Here is an 18,786-nt window from a genome sequence, read left to right on the forward strand (position 1 = left end):
AGCTACTTGTTTACCTCCCTAATCTCCCACTGCCTTTCTGGTGTAGTACAAGTAGTATTTCAGAAAATACTGCTTTTGAAGGTCCTTGCTCTAAGCTTGCATCCTAGTTCCCTGAAATCAATTTTAAGGACCTTCCACTTACCTCTAACTTTATCATTGGTGCCATTGTGTACTTTAACCGCTGGGGCCTTGCCGGCCCCTCGCAGTAATCCGTCAACATGATCCACGTGGTGAACTGAAGTGCTAGAAAGACAATACACCTTTCAACAAACTGTCTTTGTGGCAGATTGCCCTGCCTAAAGCTCCTCCTACCAGGACCTGTCTAGTCTGCCCTCTGCTCCTATTCCTTACTGGGGTAGACATTCCCATAAGTGTCACAGGCCATGTCATGCTGCAACAGTCCGAATTCTGTAAAGGCATTCCTCTTCTCTGCTAACTTTGCAAACTTGTTGGGGTGTGCCAGTTCAGGACCAGCCTCCCTGTTACTTTTCCCTCTATCCCTTCTTCTGTCACCCAGCTCGCTGCCTGATCATCCTGCACTCCCTTACTACCATTCACCCCCCATAACTACCCCAGCAAGTGTCTTCTCAGTGAGCAAACTCCTTGCCATGTTGTCAATAGATCCATGCGTTGCAAGGCGCTCATTTAGATCCAGGATCTGGGCTTCCAGATGCGAGTGTGCTGTGCTTTTAAGACAGCTGTTCAAAGGTGTATACTGCTGTTCAAGGACTGCATACATGGCACAAGATATAATAATGATTCTTTATTTGTATAGCGCCAACGCAATTGAAAGTTACTAAATGCCTGGCACATGTGCGGTGTGTTTTCTCTTCTCTTTTTTTTTTTTTTTTTGTGGTCTTGGCATTTTCTTTGTGTTACATTTTTTTTACTATTTCGTTTTCCCATGGATTTCTCAATGGAAGAAAAAACTGCTTGAAAAAGCGTGTGCATTAAAAAAAGCCACTCAAAAACCTCTAAGTGTCATAAAAGCAACAAAAGAAACTGTATTTGAAGGAAATCTTAGGCCTAATACACACGGCCGGGTCGGATTCTGCATGCGGATCCCTGCATACATACCTATCTGTAATGTGGATATGCCAGCCGGTGCACATGCGCAGAACAGATGACTTGCTGCTGTCGCTAGGCGATGACGCGGATTCCATGGTGACAGCTGTGGATGGACCTCGGATCGGATGGCTTCCGTTGATTTCAATGAAAGCCGTCCGTGCGGAAATTGTGCTGAAATAGGACGACTATTTATTTATTTATTTATTTATTTATTTTATCCTCAAAGTGGAAAATCTCTACTTCTGCTTGTGGACATGGAAAAGCGCGTTTGCATATGTCTATGGGCAGTATTTGCTGCGGAATCCGGAGGCGCACGGTGTGTGCATTGGCCCTTAGGATGATTTTGCCAACTTTTGGTTTATTTGGTCTTTGAGAGCCATGACTGAAAATGTAAAGTCTACAGTTTACTATATTAGAAAAGTGACTAGTATACAGTTACATGGGGATCCTGCTCAGTGGGAAGCTTGATGTCAGAAACCATGTTTCAGATCCAATCAGAAATTAATGACGACTAAGTCATGAATGCAGAAAGTAGATCTTTGACTCGCACATCTGGTCGATATTTTTATTTTTTTTTCCCTGCAAATGAAAGCCAGTTGTGATCGCTGTACCACTGAGCCACGCAGGTTTTGACCTCAACTGTTATTTATCTGCTGATATTTATACTGTAGGACCCGATTCCCATTCCAGCCGCTCATAAACAGATTGTAGAATCCTTGCAGCACTCCAGGCCGGCGCACTACATAATCCCAGTCCATAGAACACATTTTCAGCTTGTTTAATGTTGCTCAGCTTTGCCAGAACTTGCGCTCCTCTATCCTCAAATGCCTTCTAGTTTTATAGTTAAACTCTACTTGTATCCCACAACCACAAGAAGCTCGCTCTATACCCCGCTATTATATTGCTATGGCTGACCATCGTTTTATTTTTATCATGCATCTGGTCTCCTTGTCTTCCAGATGTCCACGTGTAGAGTCCTTCCCTCCGCACACCATAATCTGGTGAACCATCTGTATACATAAGCCAAGTTCTGGAAGATACAATATTGTTTATGGAAAATGGTGCCTAAAACTATCTGTGTGCAAATCTATATCATGTCTTTACTGTGCGAAGGAGACAATATGGCTGTTAACAAAAGTGGGAGGGACAGTTGCATTCACATTATACTCCAATTTTGAACTGTGTGTGTGATATATTAGTGGTTCTCCCAAATGTGTTGTAGAAGATTTGATAAAGGAGAAATATGCATGATTTCCATTACTGAATCCATAATAAAATGACAAATTAGATATTAGAAAAAACTTTCTGACAGTGAGGAGGATCAATGAGTGGAACAGGTTACCACGGGAGGTGGGGAGTTCTCCTTCAATGGAAGTGTTCAAACAAAGGCTGGACAGACATCTGTCTGGGATGATTTAGTGATCCTGCACTGAGCAGGGGGTTGGACCCGATGACCCTGGAGGTCCCTTCCAACTCTACCATTCTATGAATACTGGTGATTGTCTTCCCCATTTATTCTTTAACTCTGCATCGCAATTGTCTTCTGCAATAATTTTGGTCTTCTCACATGACAAAGTCTGGTCACTTGTACTTTTTAAGTAGAAGATTAAGCTGCATTTGCCCAAGGACCCAAAGTACATGTTGTGTAAAGATAATCCACAGTCTATAAATACTGTGAAGATCGGATAACCAGCAGTAGTGACTACGCTTAACATCTTTCCAAGCTAGACAGTCCAGGTAATGTAGGTTATACCACTTACTTGTCAAATTAATGCCCCGTATTATACTTCTTACCATCTATTCTGTGCACCTCCATGCATTGGAATAGAAAAAATGTAAAGGCATTGTCTGTTCGGGATACTAGCCAATCGGCAAATTGAACAGGCCACCGTGCTTGGGTGGGTGAGTGCCACGGCCGCTTCTCGGGTCTGTGATGCCATCTAAAACAGTGACATGACCTGAGAGCAGCTTAGTCCCATTCAAGTGAATTAGACCGAGCGGCTATATAAAGTACGGTGCCTATTCTCCCATATGCAAAAACTGGTATACAAAAATGGAAGGGGAAAAAAGTACAAGAGGATAGCAGTGTGACAACTGTTATATAAAAGGAGTACAGACTCCCCTGGTGCGCGGTGGGATAACCCTGGTAGAGGACCCCCGGCACCTGGTATCCTGGTCAGCTTATCAAGTTAGTCAATCATCCACAATCCAAATCTCTGGAGAGGCGATGGGCGTCCAAGCAATTTAATGCACAGATGCTTTAATGCAGACCAATAGAAGAAAAAGAACTCCGTGCTCATGGGGATGAGGCCAACTATCAATGAGTCCTTGGGATGTCTGATAACATTAAACTATTAATACACGGAGCAACGCGTTTCAGACAGGAATGCCTTTTTCAAGCTCATAACATTACTATTACATAACACAGGTGTGTATGTATATTATGAGGACGCCGTCTAACAGCAAGATCCCAGATCATGTAAGTGCATATATACGTGTTATGTAATTGTAACGTTCTGAGCTTGAAAAAGGTATTCCTGACGAAACTCATTGCTCCGTGTATTAATAAAATAGTTTATCTGACATCCCAAGGACTTATTGATAGTTGGTCTCATCCACATGAGCGCGGATTTCTTTTTCTTCTATTGGACTAGTGTACAAAAATAGAAAGTGCCCAGATAAATTCTATAAAATCTGGAGGGTTTGGTGCGGCTCATGAACCACAATCCCCACACAAAGTGCATCTCAGCAATTGGTGGACCAAATGAGGTTCTTGACCCATCTAGGTGCCACTTAGCCCTTCACAGGGCTGATGATGAGGAAGATCATCTTCTGAACTTTGCATATAATCACTGAAATGATCCCTTTAAAAATTAACTTTTATTTAGATTATTTAAAATATATATTCAAACCCGGGGCTATTGATTCTTTAAAAGGTTTTTACATCACCTGATGTGACCGCTTGCTTGATTTAATGTGGTCCCTGCCTATGCCTCACATCTCCCATTGTGGCGTATATTGTTTCTCTATGGAGCAGTATTATTAGGTTGCTGGTCCATGTGTATGAGGTTAGTGCGACCTATTATTCTCAATCCTTTTCAGAGAAAACATATCGTCTAAGCACTTAAACACACTTTTTTTTGCGCCATTGGGCTACAGTGGTAGTTAGTAGATTCAGTATCTGTTGTATATTTAAAGAATAGGTTCCTGATGAGTCATACGAATGACAGAAACGCGTTGAACCTGAACTTATAAATTTACCTCTCTATCTAAACCATAATCGGTAAATCCATCTTCAAATCTGACTTTTGATTCATATTTTGAATCTGAATCCTCATACTCTCTCAATTAAAACACTCTTGTGTATAATACATTCCGGCAAGCAATCTGGGGATTTCTGCTCTATATTGATATGCTCTAACCCCAATAAGCCCGGAAGCTGGCAGTTAGAACATCTGGTTAGCCAGTATTTTCTTTATTGAGGACCGTGGAGATACTTCTTTAGATATTAAACTCTTGTATACTGGGTCTCAACATATCTAGTTTCCCAGTAATGGAGTATTCAGGTCCAATTTAGTGACCTGCATATATATATATATATATATATATATATATATTTATATATATATATATAAATACCATTTTGGTCCCCCTGTGTGCCTCCTGGTCATATTTTTACTGGTCTCTGTATGATTTAGTGGCCATAATACGACAACTGCACAGGACCAGTAGCATCGATTTCCTATATGTTATGTCTTTCTCGTTGTATACGTCTATGGGGCACTAGATATATTTTAAATCTAAATAATAGTTAATTTGTAAAGGGATCATCTCAGTGATTATATTCTATTTCTTTACTGATCCTCCTGCCTCAGTGATTCGTTCTTCTGAACTTTGCAAACTATCTTTCCAAATACACAGTTATACAGTGTATATTAAGTAATTGTAACTGATTTGTAGACTTGGATCATGTTGCAGTCAGGTTTGCCGCTGAGTAATATTTGATACGTTCTGTTCTCAATAAAACAAGTTTAAAGTAGGTGCCTGCTAAAGACTGAAATGACAATTGTATTTGCTCACGTGCTTGTATCCCTTCAATCAGCTAATTGGCGGGGATACCAAATGGCGGATCCCCTAACTATCGATGACTTACACGGAGGATAGGTTCTCAATGGTGTCATGCTGGAAACCCCATTTTTAAATAACCGGATGTGGGATCTGTCATCATATGACACACTGCCTTATTACAATGGGTTCAATCGGTTTTCCATCATGGTATGTCATTTTATCTGAAAAAGTTGTATTCTGTGCTTTTTCTTTATTTTAGTATTTGTGGTGGTTTGTTCTGATGGAGCCTCCAAATGGAAGGATGAAGAAAGCCTTAGACATTTGTCATATACATAGGAAATGCCATAAATGTTTGATAGTTGGAGAATCACTAAGGTGACCCTCCACTTATTGGGAGAATCTGAGTATTTGTACTTGAAATGTGACCAGGATAGGGGTGTGTGTGGTGCTCTCTCCATTGAACATTATAGCCTATGGGAACTATGACATCAGTGGAGCAAGTCTGCTGTGGATATACAATCTGTAGGGTACTAAAGGATGATGTGAGATACCAGCAAAAACTTTCACCTGGTAGAGTTGTACACCCAACACCATGTGCAAAAAAAGCTCTATCTGCAGCACTCTATATGGATGCAGAAGTATCTCCATATATGCCAACCAAGTGAGGCATAAGGATGACCACCGTGCTCCAGACAGCCAAGACACAGGCAGGCGGGGTGACAGATGGGGAATCTTTATTTGGGCAATGCATTTTAGAGGCGCAATGACTCCTTCAGGCCAGTTGCACAAGAAATGTACAATCGCAGTACTCTTAAAAGTACTGTTTTCCAACCTACTTGGTTGTCAATAAGCTGGAAACCGGTACTTTTTAATAGACTATATACAAATACTCCTATGTATGATTGTAAGTTGTTTTTTTTTTGTTTTTGTTTTTAAATACCAAAATTTGACAATTTTGTAACTTGTAATTTTCTTTCTTCTAGGCTTCCAACATGTGTAGTGGAGATGAAGATGCATTTGAACGTGGCCTTATTTTCAAGCACATAGCTATGCCATGCCAAGATTGCCTCTAAAATATTCTATGGGTACAGTTAGAATCCGCAGAGGATTCAGCAGAACATTTTGGAGTTCGGGATGGGAAACTACAACAACACTACCTGCTCCATCGACGACTCATTTAAATACAACCTCTATGGTGTGGTTTATAGTATAGTATTCGTCCTGGGATTGATCACGAACTGTGCTTCTCTCTGGGTCTTCTGCTTTCGAATGAAGATGCACAATGAGACTGCCATTTACATGACTAACCTTGCTGTGTCTGACTTACTGTTTGTGTTCACACTTCCTTTCAAAATATTTTATAACTTTAACCGCCATTGGCCTTTTGGAGACACTTTGTGTAAAATATCAGGCACAGCATTCCTAACAAACATCTATGGAAGCATGCTTTTCCTTACTTGTATCAGCGTGGATCGATTTCTGGCAATTGTCTACCCATTTCGTTCCCGAACCATTAGGACACGGAGAAATTCTGCCATAGTTTGTGCAGGGGTTTGGATTTTAGTTCTAAGTGGGGGGATTTCTGCCTCACTTTTCTCTACTACCAATGTGTCCAACACAACCACCACTTGTTTTGAAGGTTTCTCCAAAAACATTTGGAAGACCTATTTATCAAAAATTACCATGTTCATTGAAGTGGTTGGATTTCTTATTCCCTTGCTCCTCAATCTTACGTGTTCTTCGTTGGTTTTAAGAACCCTGAGGAAGCCAGCAACCTTGTGTCAGATTGGAACCAACAAAGAAAAAGTTCTGAAGATGATCATCGTCCATGTTGCCATCTTTGTTGTATGTTTTGTGCCATACAACTCAATCCTCTTCCTTTATGCTTTGGTACGCTCACAGGCTATAGCAAACTGCTCAATTGAGAGATTCGCACGGACAATGTACCCGATCACCTTGTGTATCGCAACAACGAACTGTTGTTTTGACCCTTTTGTATATTACTTCACTTCGAAATCTTTCCAAAAGTCCTTTAATATCAGCCCTTTAATAAAGATGGATAACCTTTTCAAGATCGATTCTGCAACAAAAATGGCTCTGCCGGTAACACACGAAGAACTAACCGAGCAAATGAACATTAACAATGGAGGGGAGTTGATGTCGGAGTCTAACTTTAAGGACTAGAATTCTATATAATATGAAATGGGACACAATGTCTCGAAGGAAACTATAATTTATGAAGGATGCTTTGAGCTCTGTGGTCAGTATTCTAGTTGGAATAAATATGTATAAAAATAGAATTTTTAATTTAAATAGATATATATGGTCTGGTATACTGTAAAGCTCACAAAGTTTTAATGTCTGTGTAAATATTCATTCTGCCATGCTGTAGATGTTATATGCCCTGTTGCCAGTGTCTCAGTATTTACACCTTTTGGATGTGAGAAAGAGGAAAAAAAAACTAAAAAAAAATTACACACACGTTGGCGGCTCTTTATCGTCTTTCATTTTGAATATCAAGGAAAGTGAATATGAATTGGTCAATGGTGATGGCTGAATCTTTTCAAAAGGTCAGCGAATTGGCCGAACTGAACTTTTCAAACAGTTCGGTCTGAATCTGTTTAAACTGGAAGTTCACCAAAACGCCTAAAACTGGTGTGGAACACTATAAGCCATAAAGGTCCTGTAAAACATTCAGGATTGTTATACTGGGCTTTTATGGCTCTTGCGTGTTCTACACCAGCGCTAAAGGCCCGGTTCAGATTCCTGCCCAACTGAACTTCTAGCAAAGTTTTTTTTTGACTCAAACTGTTAAGTGTAAGGCCTTGCTTACTTCTACAGTATATCAAGCCAATTTCTGAGGACCTGGGTACGCAGTTGTAGAAGACTTGGTGGCTTAATTTTTTTTTTTTTTTTTTTATTGAGGTTTTTGATGCACTTTTTCAGCGACATACAGAAGTGCGTCCAGCAAGAAGTAGTTCATTCCTTTTTATATTTGTTTCATTCTATTTTTAATTCTGGGTTTGTCTCAAACATGCCTGGAACTGCTGAATGTTTTTAATGTGACATTTTAATTTTCAAAGCTTTTGATCTTATTTTTGTGTGGGCTGTTGAACAGCATTGACTGAATATGCACTAGTGGCTAAATACATTTGGCAGATTCAAAATTATTTTTTTCCCCCACCCCAAGGAATTGTTTTGTGAATGTCACACTGGAAACTGGTGTTAGTGAGACAACTATAACATGCTTGTGACAACTCGTGGATTCTAAGTGTCCTAACTCAAACCTTTTTGTTAGTTGCGGCTTTGGCAGACCTCTATGGAGGGTCTAGATGATGGTATTCTCCATTTCGGATGCCTTATTCAACACAAATATTCAATGTGACCTTTAAATTCACAGTCTCCTCTGCACTGTACCGTAGCTGAGGTTTAAAGCTGGACTGGACACACGGATTACATTGCGTACAAACCACTGATCTAACAGGGCTTCATCTACAGATATGAGCACAAACATAGACCCTAAATATACAGTAATCACCAACGGCTCTTGTTCGGCAATTAACTTCAATTCTTCTAAAAATTGCCCTCAGCAAAACCATGTTAGACTGCAGCCCTAGTGTTGGGGCCAATCTGTGTGATAGCCAGAGCCAAAGCTCCAGAATCCCAGTACTACTGATCACTTAAGGGATGTGTTTTCAGCAAATACCCCCCTTTCTTTTACACTTAGTAGGGATCATAGTTTTTTACTTGGGTTTTTTTTTCCCCTGCATAACTAAAGTTTGCTTTTGTAGAATTTAATGCAGTGCCTTTATCCTTAAGGGTGAGTTCACGCAGCGTGTGATGTGTGCCATAATTCTGCAGCAATGTGCAGCACAATGTCAGTGAATGGGGTTTTCACAAACTTCATTTACTTGGAGTGGAAACAATTCTGCAGTAGAAAAACCAGCACTAAAATCATCATGTCCGTATTTTTGTACAGATTTTTCTGTTATGTCATCTCACAATAACAGAGGAGATTTATTAAGCAAAATACTCCAAAAAAATGGAGTTCATGGCATGCATCCAAGTTATATAGTAACATAGTATGTTGGGCTGAAAAAAGACAAATGTCCATCCAGTTCAGTCTGTTTCTACATTTCTCCCCCCCCCCCCCCCCCCTCCTCCTTGTTGATCCAGAGGAGGTAGGAAAAAACTCAATGAGGCAGAAGCCAATTTACCCCACTTTGGGGGAAAAAATTCCTTCCTGACTCCATAATGGCAGTCAGAATAATCCCTGTATTAAAGGGGTTGTCCTGCGGCAGCAAGTGGGTCTATACACTTCTGTATGGCCATATTAATGCACTTTGTAATGTACATTGTGCATTAATTATGAGCTATACAGAAGTTATCAAAAGTTTTTCACTTACCTGCTCCGTTGCTGGCGTCCTCGTCTCCATGGTTGCCGTCTAATGGCCAAATTAGACGCGCTTGCGCAGTCCCGGTCTTCTGCTTTCTCAATGGGGCTCTGTGTAGCTCCGCCCCGTCACGTGCCGATTCCAGCCAATCAGGAGGTTGGAATCGGCAATGGACCGCACAGAAGCCCTGCGGTCCACCGAGGGAGAAGATGCCGGCGGCCATCTTCACTGGGTAAGTAAGAAGTCACCGGAGCGCGGGGATTCAGGTAAGCGCTGTCCGGTGTTCTTTTTTTAACCCCTGCATCGGGGTTGTCTCGCGCCGAACGGGGGGGGGGGTTGAAAAAAAACCAAAACCCGTTTCGGCGTGGGACAACCCCTTTAACATTTGGAAAGTTTCTACAGGACTCCAAGACGAAAGATATCCGGATCAACAACCCTTCTGGTTATTTAATGTCTATATCCTGTAATGTTGTAGCGCTCTAAAACGATGTCTAGTCCCCTCTTAAACCCATCTATCAAGTTATCTTCATTCTAAACTTTTCATGCCTGCAATGGTTTTGAAAAGGATATATGCCTATGATAAGTTGAACTGTATGAACAGGATAAGAAAGGCAGTGATGTACTCTGTGAGACATCCAGGGCGATTTGCAGCATTTTTACAGTTAACTGTAAAGTGGGCCGTGCCCACCACTCCCTGGCAATAGGTAATGTCTAGGACTCAATGGGCCCGCTTCAAAAGCATGCTGACTTGATATCCAATAAAAAGGAATTGAAGATGCGGCACTTCCCGATAATTAACTTTACCCTTTTACATGTCTGTCTCAACTTCTTTATACCATATAAGTGCAAAAAGCTTTAGTAACAGCCGGTTTACGTGGAGACATGTTGCTTCAGGTTATGTGTCAGAAGTGTTTCCACACAACATGGTTACAGCTTTTTGCACTTGTCTGTCTTTTTACCATTTTACATACATGATTTAGAAACCATCGGCGAGTGTCGCCTCTTTCTTTTTCTTTGGTATTCTTGGATCGGGGATGAGGCCGAGTATCCTTGTTTATACAGGCTTCTAATCGCATAGGAATCACTGATATATTAAATAATACTGACTTTTTCTTGGATTTTGGCACATCAAGTCATTGATTTTAATAGGAAATTGTAGCGGGTCAGATTTTTATTTACATTATTTTTTGGGTGCATTTGGAATCCGGGTTGCAGAAAATAAAAATCTGATAGTTCAATGCATAAAATGGATTCCGTTGAGATAAGCTGGTCAGTTGTTACATCCGTAAATCTAATTCATGTGAGACTCCACAGTATATCAAATGGCACATCTGTGGCAAAAATATGATTGCCTGCCATGGGTTCTCTTGCATATCTGCATCAGTTTTCCCATCTCACATAATCGTTGTGTGAACAAAGCCCAAGTGCTATTAGGTGGGACATAATGTAGGTATTTATAATTGGAACTTTTGTTTGAGATTCCCATCCATGCAGAGATGTTTTACGATCAAAATCAGTGACTCGTGGAAAATGATTCCAACCCAAACCACAAACCTGAAGCCCCCCCATGGGGAGATCTCAGCCTGGCTTTGCTGAGTGCCGTACCTATAGAGCTTTCAGAATGATGGAATAGATTTTTCTTGGCTCTCTACAATGTCAGCCAGTTTTAGATGATCCTGGTAAATTGTCAGGAGGTTCAGGTGTTGTGGCTGCAATAGAGACACAAATGTGCTTGTACAAAGCTAAGAGGACTTGAGGGGTTAATTGACCGTACAGGTTAGAGAATTTTCTATTTCAAACTTTCAATTTCCTATTGCTTGGTGTGGTTTTTTTTTTTTTTTTTGGCCAACATCGTTACTCTTACCACATTTTGCTTAGCAAAAATAAATTCTCTAAATTTGCAACTGCCTTATCTCTATGCTAACGGACAATACCTAAAATCGCTAACCAGGGCTATTAAACCACCCGCGCAAAGTAATCTGAGATTTTAGAGAGGTCGCAGATTAGTATGTATAATGTGTACATCAGGGGCGTAACTATAGAGGGTGCAGGGGATGTGGTTGCACCCGGGCCCAGGAGCCTTAGGGGGCCCATAAAGCGCCTCTCCTCCAAATAGGGAGCCCAAGTACTATGAATAAAGCATTATAGTTGGGGGCCCTGTTACAGGTTTTGCATTGGGGCCCAGAAGCTTCAAGTTATGCCTCTGTGCAGCATGGTTTAGGTATGGGTACAGATATGGGGGGGGGGGCAGCTCACCTTTTGCATCAGGGCCCCTGAGCCTTTAGTTACGCCCCTGGTGTACATCTAGCCTATTTTAGAGGAGTTGATTTACTATATTCTACATTACCTACTAAAGTCTCTTCTGTTTCCTTCACTTCCACTACCACCATCATCATCATCGTCCGAGAGAACAAGCTCACCTCTACTTCTTCTGTAAATTCATATAAATAGAACTCTAGGGGAAAATGAGTTTGCAGATTTCCAGCAGAATTAGATGAGGGTCAATGGGTGCTATTCATACACTGGGCTATATTTATGCACTGTGCCACACTAGTTATGGAGATGGAATATGCCTTCATTAAGATGCCTTATACATCCCAGCACCTTCCCCAATACTGCACCTTGCACACACTAATACACACAGTACCGTATACCAGGGTTTCTTGAGAATCTTCAAAAGTTCAGGATTTGGAGATATCTTGCAAAGAGAAGGAAAATAATTACATCATCTGTCCATCCTAATAAATTCTGAAAATGTGACCCATTTAGGGAACTTGCGAGCAGAGTTGACAAAGGAGATCTATACTAGTATTTTTCAACTCCTGTCCTTAAGGATCCCAACAGGCCATAGTTCAGGATTATGTTAAATCGTGAGCTAATGGTGGTGGTTGAGGCTTTGGGTTGAGTAATATTGCCTTACGCCCTTTCCATTACTAAAAAAAAACAACTCAAACACAAGTTAGGCGCTAGCATCTATTGTCCCTAGAGATCCCAGTTTAGTAAATCAACCAGTATAGATGAGATTGAATATCAGGAAGCCATCAGTTTACTGATCTATGAAAACTCACTTTGGTCGATTCCAATATCTGAATTTAGCCACAGACTAAACGCCCCGATGCGCACAGAGTTTTTTTTCTGTATCCGCTATTTATGTTCTGTATACTCCGTTTATTTTGTTAGCATACTTAGATCAACAAATAACGCTGAGTGGCCTCCATTGGTTATAACGGGGTCTATTGTGGTTTCTGCTCAGCTATCGAGTATTTTACCAAATGGAGGTTCCAGTGCGGATGTGATGGTGACCTAATTGGTATCAAACGATCGCCCCCTCTGTCCTGCAAAGACACAAAACAAAAATATTAGGCTATACTAAAGATTACAAAGAAATCTTCACCTTTACAATACATTTTGTTTTGGTCACTAATGCTCAAAAGTTCCTCGTCATGAAAGGGGGAGCACATTACTATCCACCCTAAATCTTTGACCATGTGAGAGATAATAGCCGGGCCTTCACCAGGTCTGGGTGTATCGGTATATTCCTGAAACTCTCTGATATGGTTGGAGATTCTACTTATGGAAATCTATACCCATCATCTTCAGTAGTTCTTTATCTCTTGTGGCATTAATGAGTCTGTGAGCTGCTCTACTTCTCAGTATAGAACAGCATTGCGGACGATGTGGTCTTAAGGGCTCTTTCACATGAACATATGCGTCTTTGTGCTCTCTCGTCGGCGCCGTAAATTCGCATGAATGGACGATTATCTGTGATCAAGTTCCATGCTTAACCAGCGTTCTCTGTCCATTCACACGACCGATGTGCAATGTTTTTAGTGAAAAAGTAAAGCCCTCGCTCAGCATAAATCCTCGGACTGCCTACATCGAGGCACCTGTAAGCTTTTTGCAGTGTTGTACGGGGGACATGGAGGCTCTAGTACCCTGTTGTACCGCCTCTAGCTTGGATACAAGATGTGATACAGGCTGGCATGGAGGCTCTAGTACCCTGTTGTACCACCTCTAGCTTGGATACAAGATGTGATACAGGCTGGCATGGAGGCTCTAGTACCCTGTTGTACCACCTCTAGCTTGGATACAAGATGTGATACAGGCTGGCATGGAGGCTCTAGTACCCTGTTGTACAGCCTCTAGCTTGGATACAAGATGCGATACGGGGGGCATGGAGGCTCTAGTACCCTGTTGTGCCACCTCTAGCTTGGATACAAGATGTGATACGGGGGGCATGGAGGCTCTAGTACCCTGTTGTACCGCCTCTAGCTTGGATACAAGATGCGATACAGGGGGCATGGAGGCTCTAGTACTCTGTTGTACTGCCTCTAGCTTGGATACAAGATGCGATACGGGGGGCATGGAGGCTCTAGTACCCTGTTGTGCCACCTCTAGCTTGGATACAAGATGCGATACGGGGGGCATGGAGGCTCTAGTACCCTGTTGTGCCACCTCTAGCTTGGATACAAGATGCGATACGGGGGGCATGGAGGCTCTAGTACCCTGTTGTGCCACCTCTAGCTTGGATACAAGATGCGATACGGGGGGCATGGAGGCTCTAGTACCCTGCTGTACCACCTCTAGCTTGTATACAAGATGTGATACGGGGGGCATGGAGGCTCTAGTACCCTGCTGTACCGCCTCTAGCTTGGATACAAGATGTGATACGGGGGGCATGGAGGCTCTAGTACCCTGCTGTACCGCCTCTAGCTTGGATACAAGATGTGATAAGGGGGGCATGGAGGCTCTAGTACCCTGTTGTACCACCTCTAGCTTGTATACAAGATGTGATACGGGGGGCATGGAGGCTCTAGTACCCTGTTGTACCGTCTCTAGCTTGGATAAAAGTTGGGGAACACTGCACTACGGTAGATCATGCAGACTTGTAGGCTATCAAAGTTGATGTTCCAGATGGTCCTATACATGTTCTGTTGGAGATACACATGGCGACTTGGCAGGCCACGGAAGTGTGACAATGTTGTGGAGGCATTTCTGTGACACCTTTTACTGTGTGCAGCCAACCATTATCCTGCTGCCTCTTGGAAGCCGCTGAGAGGAACACATGTGGCTGCAGGGTGTCCTGAACATATCACTGAATGGTCCCTTGTACCACTACTAGGGGTGACAGACTGTCGTATGTGATGGCCCCCAGATAATCACACCAGCAGGGGGCAGTGTGCTGCTTCACAGCAAAGGCAGGACTGAGGCGCTCACATCTAGGTGTCCAGAAACTAACACAGCCATCGTCAGAGCCCAAACTAAGGCCTCCCTCACATAGGCGTTTTTGTACAGCATTTAGCACTGCTTTTTCAGCACAGCGCTGTACAAGTCACCCATTCATTTCAATGGGGCTGCTCACACAAGGCTGAAAGCGCAGCGTCTTCAATATCGTTGCATGTTCTATTTTTGGCTGTTTTTGGCCCTGTGTCGTCCACGGAAATGAATGGGCAGCGGTTTCAGCACTGCCAAAATGTGGCACAACTTACTACCGTGCTTTTGGCAGCGCTGAGCGTCCTAGCTACACTGCCTAAGTCAAAAACAAAAAAAAATATCAATACTCACCTAGCAGATAATGTCACTGTCCCCGGGGCGCTCTCAGGACTTATCAGCCTTCAGAGGAACTTGCACTGGTAATGGAGATTTTAAATCCCCACCTCCAGCGAGAGATTGCTGTGATTGGCTGAGTCAATCAGAGCCAGCACTGGATGCGTCCAATCACAGCCATTCATTCATTAAAAGGCTGTGATTGGCTCAGCTGACTGTCACTCAGCCAATCACAGCAATCTCCCAGTTTCACAAGGTCCCGACAGCTGCTTCACCTGCTAGGTGAGTATTGATTTTTTTGGTTTTTTTTTAATCAGCAGCCTTGGCTTTGTTTTTAGCTAACGCATGCAGCACCGCTGAAACCAGGCAGAATCTGCAGTAAACGCAGCGTTTCTGTAAACGCCTGTGCAAGGGAGGCCGAAACCTGAATTACTCGCTGAATACAACCCAATTCCACTCCGTAGCAGTTCTGTTTCATAATTCACCACCGCAAACAAAGGCGACAGTGAGTGGGTGTATAAGACAATACAAGTAATGGATGCCGTGAGACCAAATGTCCAACAGAGACTGGGGCCTGTGCCGATGGTGCCACCTGTCTCTAGATGCCAGACAACGAAACCGGTTTGCTCGTGTTTGTTGGGTGATCACAAGATCCTCTCTACTGGTGGTCTGTCAAGGGCGTCCTGAGCCCAGTAGTCTTGTGTGTGTGTGTGCCCTCACACATCTAGTGGTCCTAACACCACCTGTCTGGTCAGAATGGCACAGCTGGCGGGCATGTCATTGATACGGCCATCCAGCATCTTGCATTCTTATAATGCGCCCCTCTCAAACTCTGTTAACTGGGGGGAAATCTCTTCTCTGCGTCGTAGAGGTGTCTATTGGTTAACAAGCTCTACGCAAGCAGAAGAAGAGGTGACTACACACAACTAGCCTGTGAGAGACTATTTATAGGCCAAGGGTGGAACTACTTTTCGGGCCTCAGGTGGCAAGACCGTTCATCTAATCACACAACTCTAATCATTTACATATCTGCCTGAGATGGAACTGCATGCTGAGTTTTGCACCAAAACAACAACTTCTAGGGGTGGGATTTATTTTATTTTTTCACAAAGCGTGTAGCTACAGCTCTGGTTTAGCGCTGTGGCCCCTTCTCAAGGGCTGCTTCTGAGTTCTGTATTTGTTTATGTTCAGCAGTCCAATAGACTGATTCTCTTGTATAGTCTGCAATGTGGTATAAAGCAGAGCGTCTGTGAAGAACTGGTATCTGACTTGGTATTAATGTATCTTGACGCCACCTGAAGCTAGGGGTTTGACAGGAGGAACGCCCCTCTCACACCCCTAGCTTCCAATAGGTTAGATATGGCAAGGTCCTGGAAGGTACTTGAATTGATTACGGGCAGAAGCGGCGTGGAATGTGAGCGATGCGCCACTCTGCTGCACTCCTGTAACCCGGTTGTGTGTCACAGTGCCGCCGCTCTTGGCTCCCTGCTTGAGGGAGGATGCGGTGCCTGTGTCGTACCCCGGCCACTGTCCTGCGCGGTAAGCTCGCTGCCTCTCGAAATGGGTGCTGTCCTAATGCATAGAGAAGTGTGTGCATTGTGTGCTCTGCTCCTGCACTCACCAGATGCCGGCTCTCCCGCTCTGTCTGTGGCTGGTGGTGTTGCGTCCCTGCTGCCGCTAGGAGCTGCAACTGTATTGGGGGGGGGGGTCAGGGAATGCAGCAAGGGGGTAAGTGTAAGCAGCGGCCTGAAGATGAGCACGCTGCTGGGACCGGATGAGAGCAGCAGCGGCTGGTGAGCGTGAAAGCACGCTGGTGGGATAAATACAGCGGCAACTGGGAGCTAACGCACAGTGACAGCAGCAGGTGGGAAACGGCCCACATATACTTACAGCACCAGCACCCCAGCAGCAGGGAAATTCCCTCAGCAAAGCGACCCGGGGGAGCAGCACATTCATCGCCTGCCAGGAGCTGGTGGGGAGCGTTGTCTGCAGCCAATCAGGTACAGGGGGCGTCACCCCCGTCACTCTTGTCTGCACCTGGACTTCCTGGTGGCGTCAAGATACACTAATACCATCTGACTTTTATATGGTCACTATATGGCAACATTTTTGGTTATATTGGTGCTTGCACAGTGCTAGCGTCCACTTGTCTCTGATGACTGACCCTGAACATATGATTTGGTGTTTCTATGTGCCATTTGTTATTTACCTTCCTGCGTTCCTGGTGTAGTTTTACATATCTTAGGGAGCCTACCCACTGGCGTTGCCGATTTTTGTGCGTGAAAAACGCTGCGTTTTCGCTGCGTTTTTCTTGCGTTAATTTCGGAGCACATCACACCTTGAGGCGTTGCATTTTTACAGCCCTCCATTGACAATCATGGGTGCATTAAGAGAAAAATAAGGAGACATATGCAACTGACAGTTCCTATGTGAAAAATCGCAACGAAACGAAAAAAAAAAACCAAATGGACAAGAACACATTCTATACTAATTGCTCTTCAGAAAAAATGCAAAATGCAATTCAGCATCGCAGGAAAAAAAAGTCGCCAGTGGGTAGGCACCCTAAGGGGTTTTTCATCGTTAAAATATTTCTTCCTAAAATGGCTAGTCCTGCTGAAAAAGAATAAAATTTAGACACCCCTTTAAGTGTGGGGTTAAGGCTGTGACAAAGCAAAGCAACATTTGTGAAACCATGCATTGCATGCCGCTATTTTTCCGTGATATAGGTGACACTATTGTATGTAGGCTGGTGGAGTTTGGTTTCAAGGGCTGATTTTTTTTTTTGTCCAAGACTGACCCTGCTTCCCTGTTTATTTCCGTGCACCGCAGTACTCCTGGCAATGCGCTGTGCAAGGAACTGCAATATGACTCCATTCAAGTACATTGGGGCTTCACTGCAGTCCCCTTTGTACATGTGAGAATTTCCAATGGGATGCAGTGAAAAACGAGCACCTTTTTAAAACCCATTTTTCTAGTAATACTGGTTGTGGTTCAATAACTTATAAGATGTATCTGCCATTTCCCTAAGTAGAAAAACCATCCTAAAAGCCTCAAAGTTTTATAACTCTCTACTGCCCTACAGTTAACACCTAATTGTAGTGAAAACGCCACAATAAAAGCTGTATTCTTCCTAAAAGCGATATATATGGAACCGCCCTTAAAGGGGTGAACATCAAATATGTAAAAAACAGCGGCGTTCCATGATCGTATAGACACCTCCGCTGCAATGTGTAGAGCCAACGATACATTAAAGCAAAGCAGAACTGTACTTAATCATTCCCACTGCTGTTGAGAAGGTTAATATGAGATTGTCCTTTATGGCCATTAGTTTGATCTAATCTGACATTTCCAGTTAAGATTTCCCCCCTGATACTACGAATCGTATAATGTTATAGGCCCTTTTTTTTTTCAATTTGAGAAGTCATTTGTTACAGAAACTACCTCTTGATTTAGACCCGTGTCTAGCCCTTCTTAGGATATGTCAAAAAATGTTGGATGCGGTTGGATGGGATCCAGGGTACATATACACAGTCAAACTCTGTGGAGAGCACAATGGTTGTCTTTTACCAAGTCCAGGACTCGCAAGCATGTATTTGCAGTTGCACAGGAAAAAAGCTCTGCGGTTGATATTCTCACATAAAATGAAACTTTACTGCCCTGAGCCAGAAATGAACTGAAAGGACCCAGTATCTTGTAATCAAACGGTATT

At 43.0% G+C, this 18,786-nt stretch overlaps 1 protein-coding gene across 3 annotated transcripts in view; it reads left to right on the forward strand.

The window, feature by feature from the left end:
* The window catches only part of LPAR4 (lysophosphatidic acid receptor 4), a 30,668-nt gene extending 23,050 nt beyond the window's left edge, over positions 1 to 7,618 (forward strand). For all 3 annotated transcript variants that reach the window (XM_066581888.1, XM_066581887.1, XM_066581890.1), the window contains exon 2: positions 6,120 to 7,618. In XM_066581888.1, coding sequence (XP_066437985.1) covers positions 6,271 to 7,320 — 1,050 coding nt within the window. In that variant the 5' untranslated portion in view covers positions 6,120 to 6,270 and the 3' untranslated portion in view covers positions 7,321 to 7,618. The remainder of the gene's footprint in view (positions 1 to 6,119) is intronic.
* The last annotated feature ends 11,168 nt before the right edge of the window (positions 7,619 to 18,786 follow it).

This window comes from Eleutherodactylus coqui, chromosome 10 (genome assembly GCF_035609145.1).
Source record: "Eleutherodactylus coqui strain aEleCoq1 chromosome 10, aEleCoq1.hap1, whole genome shotgun sequence".
NCBI lineage: Eukaryota > Metazoa > Chordata > Amphibia > Anura > Eleutherodactylidae > Eleutherodactylus > Eleutherodactylus coqui.